The sequence below is a fragment of the Patella vulgata genome, chromosome 2, assembly GCF_932274485.2.
Source record: "Patella vulgata chromosome 2, xgPatVulg1.2, whole genome shotgun sequence".
Lineage (NCBI taxonomy): Eukaryota > Metazoa > Mollusca > Gastropoda > Patellidae > Patella > Patella vulgata.
This window is the reverse complement of record NC_065880.2, coordinates 88,952,843-88,971,993: the sequence shown is the minus strand read 5'-3', so window position 1 is coordinate 88,971,993 and position 19,151 is coordinate 88,952,843. Positions and strand designations below refer to the sequence as shown.

The 19,151-nt window shown below is 37.5% G+C and overlaps 1 protein-coding gene across 1 annotated transcript; it reads right to left on the bottom strand.

Moving 5' to 3' along the window:
* Nucleotides 1-581: 581 nt before the first annotated feature.
* LOC126810040 (phospholipid-transporting ATPase ABCA3) lies at nt 582-14,382 on the bottom strand. The gene is made up of 5 exons (XM_056098410.1): nt 14,290-14,382; nt 5,527-5,885; nt 4,875-5,171; nt 1,272-1,575; nt 582-591 (listed from the first exon to the last, which is right to left on the bottom strand). The coding sequence occupies exons 1-5, from the start codon at nt 14,313-14,315 to the stop codon at nt 582-584; spliced, it is 996 nt and encodes a 331-aa protein (XP_055954385.1). The 5' UTR covers nt 14,316-14,382.
* Nucleotides 14,383-19,151: the final 4,769 nt, after the last annotated feature.

Genomic DNA, 19,151 nt, shown 5'->3' with positions numbered 1-19,151 from the left:
TGACATCTGAATAGCGAGAAAATGGGGTGTAACATCCACTCGACACAAATTGGATCATTTCAGGAATAACCTATATGGTTCATTTTTATTTCAATAATTCACTTGCGCAAAGTGGTCTTCAGCATGGGAAGCAAAAGGAGAGACCCAGAGAAAACCTACAAGATTGGAGACAGGCAACCCTACTCCTTGTCACGTACAAGCAGGGAAAATGAAACTACACCACTTGAATCAATGACAGACCTAATGATCAATCACTGATGCGTTTCACCATTTGGCCACCCAACCCCCAGCGGTGAATGGAAGATATAAGTCTAATACAAATCTGATGATAAACTTACCTTTCGAAAAGAAAACGCTGACAGCAAAACAGAACGCAATACTGGACACGGAATAAACCAATAAAAATATAAATATAATAGATGGATCGGAGTTACTGATAACACTTCCTGAACCTTTACCAATATCTAAATTAACTTTAATACTGAAGAACAGCGTCATTAGAGAAACGGTGATGAGAGTGAACATAAAATATTTTATAAACCACGCTGTCCAATGTAACCAACTACTTAATCCCATCATCTTCATAGATTCCTGAAATAAAAACAAAACATTCATGTTAATAATGAGAGAGAGAGAGAGAGAGAGAGAGAGGGGGGAGAGGGTCTTTAGCAGTCCGAGGAAACCCATGAGGCTGGACAGGCAACCCTACTCCTTGTCAGGTACAACCAGGGTATCGAATCGGAACCTTATCAGTTGACTCAATGACAGATCTTATGATACAACGAGCACACGCTAACCATTCATCCGGGGGGGGGGGGGGGGGGGGGGAGAGAGAGAGAGTGAGTGTGAGAGAGGGTTTAACATCCACTCGACACAAACTAGGTCATTTCGGGACTAACAAATGGTTCAATTTTATTTCTATGATTAGTTTGCACGTAGGTGTCTTTAGCAGTGGGAGGAAACCGGAGGACACGGAGAAAACCCACAAGGTTGGACAGACGACCCTACGGCTTATCACGTACAACTGGGGATTCGAAACCACGCCAGTTAACTCAATGACATGCCTCATGATACAGCATGCATGTGCTGACCATTCGGCCATCCCCCCCCCCCCCAAGTAATTAGAGAAGCTCCGGTGTATAATATATGAAAATCTAGTGAGACTAACTAGTGTACAATAAAAATGTATGCCACATGGACACCAACAACATACTAACCTTGAGTTTTCTTTCCTTTTCATAAACAACATCTTTAACAATACTGAGAGCCACGATGATAAAACTAAGCAGTCAGTGGACACCAAAAACGTACTTACCTTGAGTTTTCTTTCCTTTTCATAAACGACATCTTTAACAATACTGAGAGCCACGATGATAAAACTAAGCATCAATATTAGAGGGAACTGTTGTTGAATAACCAAAACAAAGTTATCATCATTATACGGGGGATACGGATGACGTTTTAAACTAATAATAGTATCGTTCAAATCCTCCTGATTATCGTTCACGGCTAATACCTCCACGATCCCTCGACTCACAGCTTGTTGGATTGATAAAAACCCTTCTCGATAGTAACCTGCAACAAATTTAAAATATATCCTGACATAAATAGACATTTTTAATTTTTTATTCACAAACACAGTTACATATGTACGTACATGTGAATATTAAAATCCAGTAATACGTCTGTACACAAAGACACTCAAGAAAATAATAGGACGAACAAGGTCATTTCGGGACTAACCTAGGGTTCCATTTTATTCCAATAATTTTCTCGCATGTAAGGGGGTTTAGCTGTGAGTGGAAATGAAATGAAATGGGGTTTAACGTCCTACTGTTCTGCTTCTATACTGGGCTAATGAAGACCGGCATACGCCATACAGTGTGCTATGAGGGAAATTTTGCCCGGGCAGCGACGCTATCACCTACTCTTATATCGAATTCCAACTGCCAAGGGGTCTTTTACGTGCATTCCAATGTATACACGGGACCTCGGTTTTTCGTCTCATCCGAAGGACTAGACAGCTGTCCTTGTCAGGCCCTCCGTCCTGCATCACTGACAAGGGGAAACCATGCCGGGAAATCGGGATGAACTTTCTCGGCCAATGCAGGGATCGAACACCCGACCTCCATGCTAGCGAGCCAGCGTCTTACCCACTTAGCCACGTGATCCCAGCTGTGAGTGGAAACAAGAGGCTGATAGGCAACCCTATTCCTTGTCACCAATCTGGTTAAAACACAGATCCTATTTCGTTTTGTTTTATAGTTCAAAATTTCATTTTACTTGTCTTCACTACAGGATCTGGAAGAGTTGTTATATAACAGGCGCTCTAGTTAATGTGAGGGATTAGCCAATGAAACGGTCTGTAACGGTGAGTTTTTGGCGTGTAGTGCACGGAACTGTGGGTAACCTGCTAGAAACATCGATGCTGATTGGTTAATCAAATGTCTGATGTTACAGGGTCAAAAGTCTCACGTATGACCTCTGACGTGAGCTTCCACTAAAACCTGTCAGATCTTCATGTAGTGTAGGCCATCGAAAGTATAAAAAAAACAAAACGAAATATAGATCTGTATTTTAATCAGATTGGCTTGTCACGTACAAGCTGAGAATTGTAACCACGCCAACTTGAATCAATGACAGAAATGAAATGAAATGAAATGTTGTTTAATGGCATGTCAGCTCCAACCAGGCTATATTGCGCCAAACATATGGTGAATCTAACGAGACAAATTAAAACAATATCACATAATTGAATTTATATATGTAAATAAAAACAAATATCACAGAAAATATAAAATTAAAAATAAATATAACAAATCTTTTACATATATAAATATTTAAAATGATATACATGATTAAATATATACAATTAAAATTGAGAATAAAAGTTTGTCTCTTTTAAAAATGTTAACACTTTATCATATAGCTCCGGTTAAGCAAATAGCTGATGTAATGACTGGCAATGGTAGTATTTAGATCTAATATACTTGAGATGTTTGCACTCAATCAAGATGTGTTTTACTGTCAAAGGAACATGACAGTGAACACATTCTGGTTGAGGCTCTCGCTTCAAAATGAAAATGTGAGTTAAAAAGATTCAATGACAGATCTTATGATCCAAAACGCACATGTTAAACCATTCGACCATTAAACCCCACAAATATCTAATAGATCTATATCTTCGTGTGGTTAAACATGCATTATGGTCTGGATAAGTTAATTAATGTCTAATTAAACATGCATTATGCAATAGCAAAATCTGCTTATTATAAGTCTTTCTTTAGGCCTGAAATGTTATCTAAATTATTAATTAGACATTAATTAACTTATCCAGACCATAATGAACTCTCTATGTCAAGGCTAGCCTTCGATGTTGGCTGGATTAGATTCCTATATGCCGCTTAACGACCATTGATAATTAAATAAAAACAGTGGATAATCGAGACTATGCTGTTTATATTAATGATTTTAGTAATGATGACCGAGACTATGCGAAAATTTCACCCGCTTCGTTCTCGGCTCATAGTTGATCAATTTTACTGAAATTTACTGTCAAAGGAACATGACAGTGAACACATTCTGGTTGAGGCTCTCGCTTCAAAATGAAAATGTGAGTTAAAAAGATTCAATGACAGATCTTATGATCCAAAACGCACATGTTAAACCATTCGACCATTAAACCCCACAAATATCTAATAGATCTATATCTTCGTGTGGTTAAACATGCATTATGATCTGGATAAGTTAATTAATGTCTAATTAAACATGCATTATGCAATAGCAAAATCTGCTTATTATAAGTCTTTCTTTAGGCCTGAAATGTTATCTAAATTATTAATTAGACATTAATTAACTTATCCAGACCATAATGAACTCTCTATGTCAAGGCTAGCCTTCGATGTTGGCTGGATTAGATTCCTATATGCCGCTTAACGACCATTAAAAATTATTTAAAAACAGTGGATAATCGAGACTATGCTGTTTATATTAATGATTTTAGTAATGATGACCGAGACTATGCGAAAATTTCACCCGTTTCGTTCTCGGCTCATAGTTGATCAATTTTACTGAAATTTTCAGCAAATTACCTTTACACTATCTAGTTGTTAACTATTATAGTGAGAACTGCCATCTCGTTATCTTATCTCCCATAATGTATCTTTAAGTTTATAGCTAGCTGGGGAGTTGGATGGCCGTATGGTTAGCGTGTGCAGGTTGTATCATAAGTTCTGTCATTGAGTCAACTGACGTGGTTTTGATTCCCTGGTTGTATGTGACAAGGAGTAGGTCCTGGTCCTCCCACTGCTAAAGAGAGAGAGATAGAAATGGGGTTTAACGTCCACTCGACACAATCTAGGTCATTTCGGGACTAACATATGGTTTAATTTCATTTCAATAATTCGCTTGCGCGTAGGGGTCTTTAGCAGTGGGAGGAAACCGGAGGACCCGGAGAAAACCCACGAGGTTGGACAGGTGACCCTACTCCATGTCACATACAACCGGGGATTCGAAACCACGCCAGTTGACTCAATGACAGGTCTTATGATACGGCACGCACGTGCTAACCATTCGGCCATCCAACCCCCCACTGCTAAAGACCCCTACACGCAGGTGAATTATTGAAGTAAAATTGAACCATGTTAGTCCCAAAATGACCTAGTTTGTTTCAAGTGGACCTCTCTCTCTCTCTCTGTCTCCGTCTGTCTGTCAGTCTCTCCGTCTCTCTCTATTACAGCTAGCTGGTCTATGACTGATGGATAGATGTCACATGAACCAATGGTACAAAAAATTTACAGTGAGGTCACATTAACTTCAACATCCATGACATTCAAATCCAAAGTAAATAAAAAAAATATCAGTCTCAAAATTACCTGGATCTCCTCCACAAGAATCATTCTTCTCTCGTGGCCCGACTCTCTGAAACACGGGAAAATTTAACCTTGTCTTCCAACTCGATTGGCCGGAAAACGGGTTTCGTTTCTTTGTAGATGTTCTTGACGTGGCACTGAGTCGAATCTTCATAGTTATACTATCAGTGAAATTCTTTCCGCCATCTTTAAAAGAATCTTCAAACACAATTCCACCAATGTATAAATTATGGTTGTCTACGGTGCCGTTGCTAAAAATAAGGAATTCCACCATTTCTTCTTCGCTGCCAAAACCTATAACTGAAACAAAAAGCCAACAGTGAGGCTGCTGACCCCTGCCGAAATCTCAACATAAATAGATGACACATATTAATTAATAACACATTTATTTTATTCAAAAGTATCAAGCAATCAAACTGATTATCAACTATACACTAAGTTTCATCACTCTCTATCAGATAGAATCAAAGTTAACTTGACCCAAAGCCTCGACCAATGAAATTGCTTAGCTCTGCTTAACTTTAGCTCTCCTTTTGCGGCCAACATGTGAATCAAATCCAGAACCGACTGATTATTGAATCAGTGTCATACTCACTGAGTTGCTGAAATTCTGTTCATTCACAAAAAAAAAATCAGAAACAAAGAATCAAATTACCTTCTTGTAAATCAAGTTTTTCTTTTGCACTTTGTAATATTCTGTTTGTGATTTCATTATCCGGACAAAATGCTAGTTTTCGAGGTAACATTCCAAATGGCATTTGATCAATTTCACAATGATTCCAAGTCGTCACGTCGGGATAGTCTGTCGCCAGGACAATCTGTCGAATGACGATTAATAGAATCGCAAAAAAAGCTGGTACGGCAATCTCGATAAATGTTAAAAGTTTTTTTCGTTTTTGTATTAAGTAGTTTTTCCATAAGAGTAACAAGAACTGTCTTCCTTTAGATGCAGCCATCTTTTTTGGTCGATTTGGTTCTGGCCCGACTGCTGTTGGACGTGGCCTCAGCTCAAGTCTACAAATAAAATATTATTATAAACAATTAACTTGTCTTTAGAAATGATAAATGAATCAACAGGTCTAATGAGAGAGAGAGAGACAGAAACAGAGAGAGAGAGAGAGAGAGAGAGAGAGAGAGGGTTTAACTTCCATTCCACACAAACTAGGTCATTTTGGGACAAACATATGGTTCAATTTTATTTCAATAATTTCCTTGCATGCAGGAGTCTTTAGCAGCAGTGGGGGGAAACCTGAGAACCCGGAAAAACCCCACAAGGTTGGACAGGCGATCCTACTCCTTGTCACGTACAAGCAGGGAATCTAAACCACTCCACTTGACTCAATCTTATGATTCAACGTGCACGCGTTAAACCACTAGACCACCAACACCCACCCAATCTGCTAATGAATATGGGCATACATGTACGTCATGCAAAGTGCTATGACACGAGGAAAACCCAACACAAATTTTCAAAAACTACAGTACATCCCTGGCCACATATGTACACAAAAACATAAAATTCCTATAAAAATGAAATCAATCTTCTGTAACCAGTATGAGTGTACTGTGGGTCAGAAACCGAGCACAATGTCATTGCCACTATCTTGGAATTGTGATGTCATTGCTGCCATATTAGAATTGTGACGTCATTGCCACCATATGGAATTGTGATGCCATTGCGACCATATGGAATTGCATCGTCATCACTACCATCTATAAGAATGCTAATCAATGCTGATTTGTCCATGGAATAAGCATAGCAAATTTCTTGTCGCTCATCCTTAAATTTGTTGAGAATCGTTGCCCTTAATAAGCTGAAAAACAAGAGAGAGAGAGAGAGAGAAATGGGGTTTAACGTCCACTCGACACAAACTAGGTCATTTCGGGACTAACATATGGTTTAATTTTATTTCAATAATTCGCTTGCGCGTAGGGGTCTTTAGCAGTGGGAGGAAACCGGAGAAAACCCACGAGGTTGGACAGGCGACGCTACTCCTTGTCACGTACAACCGGGGATTCGAAACCACGCCAGTCGACTCAATGACAGACTTTATGATACAGCGCATGCACGCTAACCATTCAGCCATCCAACCCCCTGAAAAACAAGAAAAACAAGAGCAGCAACAAAAAGAAGAGTAGCGGTTGGGTCCCTGTTCTGGTCCAAAAATAAACAATATAAACACATGTGCCAGACGGCATGATAAAAAAAATTATCACGATATAAAACACTGATCAGTTAAATGGTTTTATCTGTGAGTTTATTTGCCTGTTCTGACATTCTGTATCGTCATGGGTTGTCATTGACTACCTTAAACTGAAGGGACTTTGACACTTGATTGATAAGAAACATACATGTACAGCAGATGGGAAATAATTGGTGATATCTTATCACCGAGGTCATGTGTACATTAGCCCAGTAGGAGCAGAATAGTACAGTAGGACGTTAAACCCCATTTCATTTCATTTTAATAGTGTTAATGCATTGATCTTTATAAATAATAGCCCCCCCCCCCCCTTTAAGCCTGTAAGAGTTTCCGCTGTCTTGGTTTAGTTGTAAATGCCCCCCTAATCAAAGGTGTTAAGTTTAAGTTGTATTTGATTGTCCCTGGATTCAATATATTCATTTTACATTATCTATTTTTGAATTATTATAGCAGGAACAGTCAGCCTTTTATTTAAATCTTACATAATGCGTCTTTAACAAAAGCATATTCTAGGCAGGGGAAAATAATAAAACCATTGATCTGACAAACGTCAGGATAAACAAAAACCTTTCAAAATTACTAATCTTGTAGTAAGCTGATCTGAAAGAATGAAATTGACAACAATTGAATTTCAACTGTCATGGGTTTTTTTTTACTCGTATGCCAAGATGTATCCAGGACCTTTTTATTTTTTGTCCCATCCGACAACTAGACATTGTTCCTTGCCAGGTCATCAGTTCTGCACAACTGACAAGTGGAAACCATGCCAGAAAATCCTGAACATCTTTCCCAGCACCAGGATCCTACCCAGGCTTTTCAGGTAATGCTAGGTTCCCATTATCACGATTTGCGCTACGATTGAAATCGTGGTTTTAATCGTGGTAATCCTATCACGTCTTATCGTATATTGTGATCAGTCGTAACAATTGTGTGGATCGTATCGAAACGTATCTGAATGTATCTGTACGTACCAAATCGTGGATTCAATAGGGACAATCCTATTATAACACATCGCACGAGAGTGGGAACCTAGTATTATCGAGCTGTCATCTTACTCACTCCATCCTGCACCACTGACAAGGGAATACACATTGGAAATTCCTGATGAACTTTCTCGATAAATAACCGGATCGAATCAGGGACATCAAGGCTTGCTAAAATTAGGGGTGTCACAATAAGACATTTTTTTTACAAATCATTTCAGGCCAGCAATTTCCAGAGGCGAAATTGCTAGCTGAACACGATTTTTAGAATTTTTTTTTATCTATGACGTCATTTTCGGTTGGGGTTTGTCTGATTTCCAAAATGGCCGCCAAAAGTTGACGTAAAATGAATTTCCAGATAGGATGGGTGATTTTCATGCAAGGTATGGCTTGTAATATATCATATATAAGGCTTTTGTTGTAATTGAACTGAAAAATAATCTCTAAAACTAGTTTCCCCAAATCCAAGATGGCGGAAATTCAAAATGGCGGCTAAAATTTACCTAAAATGGCCGATTTGTCAGATTAAAGTCATTTCACAGTTTGATTTGGTTTGTAATATGTAATCTAAAGGGTTTTCACTGTCACTGAACTTAAAATTAATCTAAAGAAAAAAAGATGGCGGAAATTCAAAATGTCGACCAAAATTTATCTAAAATGGCCGATTTGTCAGATAAAAGTCATTTCACTCTTTGATATGGTTTGTAATACGTAATTTAAAGGGTTTTGAATGTCATTGAACTTAAAATCAATCTAAAATAGAGTTTCCAAAATCCAAGATGGCGGAAATTAAAAAATGGCGGCCAGATTTTCTCTAAATTGGTCAATTTTTAAGATAATTGTCAATTTTCTGTTTGATATGGCTTGTAATATGTCCTCTATTAAGTTTTCAGAGTCACTGAATTTGATAATTGTAGATGATTGTTTCAGAAAAAAAGGGACAATCACTAATCTTTCTATTGGATTGGTTTATAATAGCAAATTGTAATAGTTTTTTTAGGGCAACTGAATTTGATCTGACCCAGGAATCTACCTTAATCTAAAGAAAAAAAGAGTTTTCAAAATCCAAGATGGCGGAAATTCAAAATGTCGACCAAAATTTATCTAAAATGGCCGATTTGTCAGATAAAAGTCATTTCACTCTTTGATATGGTTTGTAATACGTAATTTAAAGGGTTTTGAATGTCATTGAACTTAAAATCAATCTAAAATAGAGTTTCCAAAATCCAAGATGGCGGAAATTAAAAAATGGCGGCCAGATTTTCTCTAAATTGGTCAATTTTTAAGATAATTGTCAATTTTCTGTTTGATATGGCTTGTAATATGTCCTCTATTAAGTTTTCAGAGTCACTGAATTTGATAATTGTAGATGATTGTTTCAGAAAAAAAGGGACAATCACTAATCTTTCTATTGGATTGGTTTATAATAGCAAATTGTAATAGTTTTTTTAGGGCAACTGAATTTGATCTGACCCAGGAATCTACCTTAATCTAAAGAAAAAAAGAGTTTTCAAAATCCAAGATGGCGGAAATTCAAAATGTCGACCAAAATTTATCTAAAATGGCCGATTTGTCAGATAAAAGTCATTTCACTCTTTGATATGGTTTGTAATACGTAATTTAAAGGGTTTTGAATGTCATTGAACTTAAAATCAATCTAAAATAGAGTTTCCAAAATCCAAGATGGCGGAAATTAAAAAATGGCGGCCAGATTTTCTCTAAATTGGTCAATTTTTAAGATAATTGTCAATTTTCTGTTTGATATGGCTTGTAATATGTCCTCTATTAAGTTTTCAGAGTCACTGAATTTGATAATTGTAGATGATTGTTTCAGAAAAAAAGGGACAATCACTAATCTTTCTATTGGATTGGTTTATAATAGCAAATTGTAATAGTTTTTTTAGGGCAACTGAATTTGATCTGACCCAGGAATCTACCTTAATCTAAAGAAAAAAAGAGTTTTCAAAATCCAAGATGGCGGAAATTCAAAATGTCAACCAAAATTTATCTAAAATGGCCGATTTGTCAGATAAAAGTCATTTCACTCTTTGATATGGTTTGTAACATGTAATTTAAAGGGTTTTCAATGTCATTGAACTTAAAATCAATCTAAAATAGAGTTTCCAAAATCCAAGATGGCGGAAATTAAAAAAATGGCGGCCAGATTTTCTCTAAATTGATCAATTTTTAAGATAATCGTCAATTTTCTATTTTGATATGGCTTGTAATATGTCCTCTATTAAGTTTTCAGAGTCACTGAATTTGATAGGGGGGTTGGATGGCTGAATGGTTAGCATGCGCGTGCTGTATCATAAAGTCTGTCATTGAGTCGACTGGCGTGATTTTGAATCCCCGGTTGTACGTGGCAAGGAGTAGGGTCGCTAGTCCAACCTCGTGGGTTTTCTCCGGGTCCTCTGGTTTCCTCCCACTGCTAAAGACCCCTACGCACAAGCCAATTATGTAAATAAAATTAAACCATATGTTAGTCCCGAAATGACCTAGTTTGTGCCGAGTGGACGTTAAACCCCATTTCTCTCTCTTTCTCTCTGAATTTGATAATTGAAGATGATTGTTTCAGAAAAAAAAGGGACAATCATCAATCTTTCTCTTGGATTGGTTTATAATAGCAAATTGTAATACTTTTTTAAGGGCAACTTAATTTGACCTGACCCAGGAATCTACCTGTCAATAAATAAACCATGTGCAGAACTTACCAGTCAGCTAATTAGAATTTCAAAGAATTTAACCTTAAGACACAATAAATGTAGCTTAATTGTTTTTATGCATAAAACCCCCATAACAATACAACGGGGCCAACTGACGCATTTTTAATTTCATCTCCTTTGTCTTTGCACCATTTTACCGGAGTGAGAATCATTTGTGGTATATCCAGTCGTTAAGAATTTAAGTTCTCCTATTCGTTCAGAAATGGTAATGTGGTCCGTTTTTGCATCGAAGACTCCGTGTCCAGTAACTTTTGTGGTATAGTCTAGATGTTGTATCCACAGGTCATTTTCGTCAGTTACGTATTTCACAACAAGTTCTACATGTAAGAACAACACATAAGAAAAGAGGAAATCGTGGGGGATGACTTTTGGGATACCTAGTCGTAAATGCATTTCCAATTATTTTCGTGATGATTATTTTTAACTTAGAACTTGGTGTGCATTACATTACAGACGAATATGATCTGTGGATACCATACCACACAAGTTGCGGACACAGAGACTTCGATGATTCATTTTACACTTTTCACTTTATGAAATACATGACTGACAAATATGAATTCATCTGTCTAGATGATACCACAAACGGTTTCCGGACATAAGTCTTCTGAACAAAAGTTAATAAATATTGATATTCGTCAAGCAGTGTGCTATGAGGAAAATTGGCCCAGACAGTGGTACTATGGTGTACTCTTATTTCGAATTCCAACTGTCTAGGGTTCTTGTATGCGCACGTCAACGTGTACATATAAACCTGGTTTCTCGAGAAGCCCCCGGTGCTGCATCCTGACAAGGAGAAACCACACTGGAAAATCCTAAGGTACTTTTTCAGCAAACATAGGGATCGAACCCCAGATCTCGTTCTTAGCGAGTCTTACTCACTGAACCACTATTTCGAACCATTTCTGAATAAACAATAGATAAATTCTTAACAACTGGATATATATACCTCACTGTTTTGCTGGAATAATATTAAATCTTGTTTATGTGAGATCCAGTATAACAGTTCCAGTTACCATCAAAATAACTACTACTCTTTGCTATTACGAGCCAATCCCATAGGAAAATTCACGATTGTCCTGTTGTATTTTTAATCAATCATCTACCATCTTCAAAATTCATTTTTGATGTAATATTCATTTTCAAAATTCATTTTTGAGGTAATATTCATTTTCAAAATTCATTTTTGAGGTTATTTTCAAATTCGTGGACTTTGAAAACCTAATAAAGGACATTATTACAAGCCATACAAAACCGAAAAAATGACGATTATCTGAAAAATCGTTCATTTTAGGAAATTCTGGTCGCCATTTTGGATTTTGGAAACGCTTCTTTTGAGGTTGTTGATTGACACAGAAAACCCTTTAAATCGCATATCACTCGCCATATCAAACTTAAAAATGACAATTATCCGAAAAATCAACCATTTTAGGGAAATTCTGGCCGCCATTTTGAATTTCCGCCATCTTGGATTTTGGAACCCCGTTATATTTAGATTAATTTTAAGTTTAGTGACACTGAAAATCCTTTAAATTACATATTATAAATCATATCAAAGAGTGAAATGACTTTTATCTGACAAATCAGCCATTTTATATTTTTGTATTTATTGATGTCAGTAAGATGTTACTATGGAGAACGTAAATTTCAGATTATACATTCCAGACTTCGTAATTGTAAAAGTGCTCTAAACTTCCATAGATTTTTAATGCATATTTCACATAACTCGACATGCAGTTGTGGTCATACTCAAGAAGACAGCGACCATTATTTTCTGCACTGCCCAAATTATTCGTCTCAGCGTATCTCAACATTAAATACCCTCCCATTTAAATCCATAAATACAAAAGCGTTCCTATATGGCGATACCAACGAAAGTAACCCGTTCAACAAAGTGAGTTTTATTAAAGTTCACAAGTATTTAAAACTAAACAAGCGCTTTGAATAGATAAGGTAATTGTCAGGCGACGATGATTGGTGTTAAATAGTGATGATGACGATGATGATGACCATGATGATGAACATGAAGATGATTTATTTATATATTTATTTATATACTAGAAGAATGCCCGGCTTCGCTCGGGGGTCATAACTCCGAAACCGGAAGTGGTAGACTAACGCCACCTGGCCTATGTTACTCCCCGGTATGAGCTACCCCTATACCCCAAATTTCAGACTCGGAAATGACAACGTGAATGATGGATCAGTCGAACGACAGAGTGAATGACAGGAGTTTTCCAGTCGAATAATAAAGATAATGACAACGCTGGTCATAGCATATCTGTTTATAATATATACTATTCAAAAAAAGTAGGGGATATTTGATTTTTAAGTGTTATTAAAGTCACCTAATGAAACTGACGAAGAAATAAATGACAAAATGAAATGAAGTTCACATTCATCGATTTATTCCAAATGATCGTTAGACTAAGTAAGGCACAGACTGACCATTATAAGGGTAAAATGATACCTGGGGTCAAACAGCAAAGTTACCACAGCATCACAACCAAGTCAGTAACGGGTAAATCCTCCTCTGTTTGCCAAACAAGCATTGATCCGACGTGGCATACTCCTAATGAGACGTCTAAGGTCATTTTGGTCCAGATTGTCCCATTCCTGTTGCAACGCAACAGCAAGTTCTTGGACATTGGCAGGACGTTGTTGACGTTGACGTAACCTCTGTCCAAACATGTCCCAGACATGCTCGATGGGGGAGAGGTCGGGACTCAGTGCTGGCCAAGGTAATGTGGTGATGTTCTGTTGTTGGAGGTAACCTGTAACGATCCTGGCCCTGTGACATCTTGCGTTGTCATCCTGGAAGATGAAACGGCGGCCATGACGTCGTGCGAACGGCACAACATGGACTGCCAAGATGTTGTCCCGGTAGTACTGGCCTGTAACACGCCCTGCAACAACATGTAAAGCCGTTCTTCCAGCAACAGTGATGCCTCCCCACACCATAACAGAACCACCCCCAAATCGATCATGTCTGATGACGTTAACGTCTTGGAAGCGCTCGTTTCGACGACGCCACACCCTCCTACGTCTGTCCAAAAAATCAACAGTGAACCTTGACTCATCTGAAAACATCACATTGCTCCAGCGTCGATTATCCCAGTGTTGACGATCCCTACACCAACGACGTCTTGCCTGAATGTGATGATCTCTCAAACAAGGGATCACGCGAGGACGTCGGGCGCGAAGGTGAGCCCTATGCAGTCGATTCCGAATCGTCTGGCCACTCACTCTCACACCAGTGTCTGTTTGAAGACGAGCGCTGATCTGATTTGCTGTGATGACACGATTTCTCAAGGCCAAGGTACGGATAAATCGATCCTGGGCTTGAGTTGTCGCCCTTGGTCGACCTGAGCATGGTCTGTCCTGTACAGATTGTGTATCACGGTATCTGGACCATAGACTGCTTATGACAGACTGAGAAACATTCATCGTCCGCGCCACAACCGCCTGTGTTGTGCCGATCTGTAGCTTGCCAAGGGCACGTTACCTTTCATTTTGGGTAAGCCGACGCATATCAAAATTTGTTTTCTGGTCACTAAAACAATTAAACTGATGTTTCCACCCTGGAATTCAATGCCACAATGACTGTAACATTCAAAGTCAGAGTCGTGCAAATACACGATTAACGTATTAAATTGTAAATAATGAATCAAGCCAAGACATGTATTAAATGTTTTAAATGTTTTATTGAATTGGAATAGAAACTGAAAACAGATTAACACCCTGTGTGAGATATTTCATTCAAATATTGTGAAAGGGTTGGTAATAAAATTAAAATTGTCATTGTGTCATTTTAATAACATTGAATCGTCCTATTCTGTTACGTAGTCGTCTCAACATATTGTTGTCATGGGTTACTTCTGCTAAACAACTCAATAGAAACGAGTAAAGTATTATAAACGAAATTATGTCTAAAGAGTTCTTCATGACATGTATTGACTGTAAGACACAAAGCGTACAGGATCTAAGTGTGATGTTAAAGGTCAACACGTAACTAGTGAACTGATAAATATTGTACAATTTATCTAAAGAGTACATTTATGAAAACGTGGTACTTTTCTGATATCTAGTTAAATTAACACTTACCCAGATCTTGGCATAAGCATGACTTAAAATGATCACGGCTAAAACACTTCCGTGCGAATCAAGAATTCTTTATGTAAGAATAGAGCTTTATAAGACCGTAAATGCACCACACATTATGTCTCCATAAGATGGTAGCTATATCAAACTTACAAATGACGATTATCCGAAAAATCGACCATTTTAGGGAAATTCTGGCCGCCATTTTGAATTTCCGCCATCTTGGATTTTGGAACCCCGTTATATTTAGATTAATTTTAAGTTTAGTGACACTGAAAATCCTTTAAATTACATATTATAAATCATATCAAAGAGTGAAATGACTTTTATCTGACAAATCAGCCATTTTAGGTAAATTTTGGCCGCCATTTTGAATTTCCGCCATCTTGGATTTGGGGAAACTAGTTTTAGAGATTATTTTTTCAGTTCAATTACTAAAAAATCTTATATATGATATATTACAAGCCATACCTTGCGTGATAATCACCCATACTATCTGGAAATTAATTTTTCGTCAAATTCTGGCGGCCATTTTGGAAATCAGAAAAACCCCAACCGAAAATGACGTCACAGAAGTAAAAAAATCTCATAATCGTCTTCAGTGACAAATTTTGCCTCAAAAACAACCCGACACCAAATTTTGTTCCGATTGTGACATCCCTACTAAAATAGGGTAAACAATTAGAAAATGCCTAATAATTAAGTGGCATTTAGCGTTTAAAGAACACGTTAAACAAAACACAATTTTTGTGGGATATCAATCCCCAGTTTATTCGATTAGCACTACTTTTCAAAAACTCTTGGTAATCATAAGAGAATACAGCGCTGTTGGTTGATCTGACTACTTTTTTCATTCATCTTTTCATTTCTGTTTTTCTTCTCTTTTATGTGGGGGGGGGGGGGGATGGCCAAATGGTTAGCACCTGCGTGCTGTATCATAAGGCCTGCCATTGAGTCAACTGGCATGGTTTTGAATCCCCGGTTGTACGTGACAAGAATTAGGGTTGCTTGTCCAACCTCGTGGGTTTTCACCGGGTCCTGGACAGTTTCCTCCCACTGCTAAAGACCCCTACGCGCAAGTGAATTATTGAAATAAAATTAAAACCATGTTAGTCCCGAAATGACCTAATTTGTGTCGAGTGGACGTTATACCCCATTTCTCTCTCTCTTCTCTTTCATGTGGATTATGGATTAGGGTTTAATCTCTAGGCTCCCTTCCTCATTCTCACACACCACCAGCATTAAACCATTGTTTATACAAAGATATTTTCCATTTATGATATCATCTTTGTGAAAAAAGGGCCGCCTAAAAAAATAGTCAGATCAGCCAACAATGCAGAGAATACTTGTCGAAACGATGAAACGTCGTTCTATTATTAGAATAAACCAATCATTAATCTCCCATAATGTGTTTTGTTTAACGACAATAGCCATAGCCAGTTTCTTCTGAGTAATGGCAATGTAATTTTAGGAGATTTTTTGTAAAAAAATATAAAAGAAAAAAATGTATACCGGTACCTTTTTTTAAACTCAAAGTAGAAAGTTTTGTTCCAGACTCAGAAATTACTAAGCTTGATTATTGTAGGGATTCAATCTTCACATCAATCAATTCTATTTTCTGTCACCCTTCAACTGACAAGACCTACTAATACTGATGTTGATTTGAGATTTCACTTTCTAAATTCTACATAAAAATATAATACACATCATTCCCCCCACTCTCAACTAATAAAACTAAGGATGGTAATCATTATTGATAACAATTTTATAACCATCCATCATTATCAACTGAAGAAGACAAAGCGTTCTACTTATTGCCCCTTGCTAGATCCGCCTGCACGTGATCTTAGTACAATACTCAATAGTTATTTTATCTACATGTGACTGACGATCATCACCGTTATGTCGGTCATTCAACCTAAACAAACCCATTCATTCATTCGATTTTCTTACGAAAACAAATCCCCTCCAGGCTAGACTCGATTATCGTAGTCTTATTTACAGTTATCTCCCCTTAGACCTGTCAGATTATCCAGCCACTTTTAACCCTCACCTTAATCTCTCCGTATGTCCCCCCACCAGACGTGGACCATTTTCCCCATATCCCTGGTGCACACTTTTGTAAAAAAAATTCTGTGCAAAAGAATCATATTTTATTGTGCTTATTCCATAAAAAAATATATAATTTATATTTCAGCTGAAGTTCAGCTGGGAATGTTTTATAATAACTCAACAATAGTCAACAATAATAGGAGAGAGAGAGAGAGAAATGGGGTTTAACGTCCATTCGACACAAACCAGGTCATTTCGGGACCCGGAGAAAACACACAAGGTTGGACAGGCGAACCTACTCCTTGTCACGTACAGCCAGGGAATCGAAACCATGCCGGTTGACTCAATGATAAGCCTTATGATACAGCGCGCACATGCTAACCATTTAGCCATCCAACCCCGTACGTCAACAATAGGTCATTTTGCGATATATACATATTTCAATAATTGGCTGAGGAAACCGGAGGAAACTTGGAATGTTAAATATTTTGCTAAGATTTAATCAGTCATTTTTAACCCTTCTGGGTGCACGTTGTGAAAATCACATAGCAGGTATCATGGGGTCCATAAGGACCTCAGTTATAATTCAAACTTTAAAGATATATATGAATTAAAAGGCAGCATTCATATTTCGCATCTGAAAATTAACTAAATTGTTATTCAAAAACATTTTGTGACATATGGAAAAGATTTAATAATTCTCACAAAATTGCTAATGGCAATTCGCGCTTGATACAAAAACCATTGAATATTTGGAATTCATCATTTAATTTTTGGTATCTGTAAATGTCATTCTTAGGCCTACACTCTCGACCATGAAACGACACATGGACAGTATGAATGACCTGGTTTATTTATTATATCATTACACTTGTACTTAAATGATGTCAATAAGTAGGCCTACATAGTTTATTGATTAAAATATCCCACGGGTAGGACAGGTGAGACATTGAGTAATATATTGATATCGTTTATTGATTATAATATCTCATGGGTATGAAAGGGTGAGACATTATACAAGAGCTAAATCTGCTTATTGCAGGTCTTTCTTTAGACCTAAAATTTTATATAAAATATTAATTAGACAATTGTTAACATGACAAGACCATAATCAACTAGATGCCATCAGATGGGTCCGATTTTTAGTAGATTAGAATGGTTTGGCCATTTATATTTAATTTAAAGATAGGTTGCCAGGCAACGAAACATACGCCCACAGCAACTAAATCGTCCGGGCAGTCATCAAGGGTTGTCGCATAATTTTACTTTTTTCGGTAATGAAACATTTATAATACACTAAAATCTGATTAAGAGCAACAACTCACGAAGTAATTATCAGAAAACTATTAGAATTTGTTTGGTTTTTATAAATTTCTGCCCCATGCTAACGTTTCGTATGCAAAGCTTTTAATGTCATGGATTTATCTGTTCAAGTCATAAAAATTCATTGAAAATCAATATACTTGTTTGTCTCAAGATCTTAAACTGAACTCAATCGGATGATAACTTAAGGGCCATAACTTTGGCAGTAATTATCGGAAATTGTTGAAAATCAATAGGAATCTTCGTCTCATGACCTTAAACACTGTGTATAAATTTAAAGTCAATCAGATATTAACTTTAGCCTCTAGAGTGTCCACAAGCAATTGTGGACGACGGACGGACGGGCGGGGGCGACGACAATATACGACCATAAAAATGGTGAAGCAAGGCTAAGCCTCGAACAACCAGTACGGTGGTTACAATCAGTGCACACATCTTGTCAAACGTTCAAAGGCTAATATCTTTGCCCAGAATGAAGTCATTTCGGGACTAACATATGGTTCAATTTTAATTCAATAATTTGCTTCCGCGTAGGGGTCTTTAGCAGTGGGAGGAAACTGGAGGACTTGGAGAAAACCCAAGAGGTTGGACAGGCGATCCTACTCCTTGTCATGTAAAACCGAGGAACTGAAACCATGCCAGTTGACTCAATGACAGACCTTATGATACAACGTGCTCGCGGTAACCATCAGGCCATCTAATCCCCCTCCACAGACAACAAGTGAACAATATTCCCATCCCCCCACAGACAAGTGAACGATATTCCCATCCCCCCATAGACAACAAATAAACAATAACCTCATCCCTCCACAGACAAGTGAACGATATCCCCATCCCCCCACAGACAACAAGTGAACGATGTTCCCATCCCCCCACAGATAAGAAGAATCA

What these genes read in the sequence shown, in the direction of transcription:
- LOC126810040 (XM_056098410.1), bottom strand. Translation starts at nt 14,315, where the DNA reads ATGCGTCGGCTTACCCAAAATGAAAG. An exon ending in AAAACTTGATTTACAAGAAG is followed by an intron (nt 5,172 to 5,526) that starts GTAATTTGATTC and finishes TTTTTGTTTCAG; the next exon opens with TTATAGGTTTTGGCAGCGAA. An exon ending in TTCTTGTGGAGGAGATCCAG is followed by an intron (nt 1,576 to 4,874) that starts GTAATTTTGAGA and finishes AATTTGTTGCAG; the next exon opens with GTTACTATCGAGAAGGGTTT.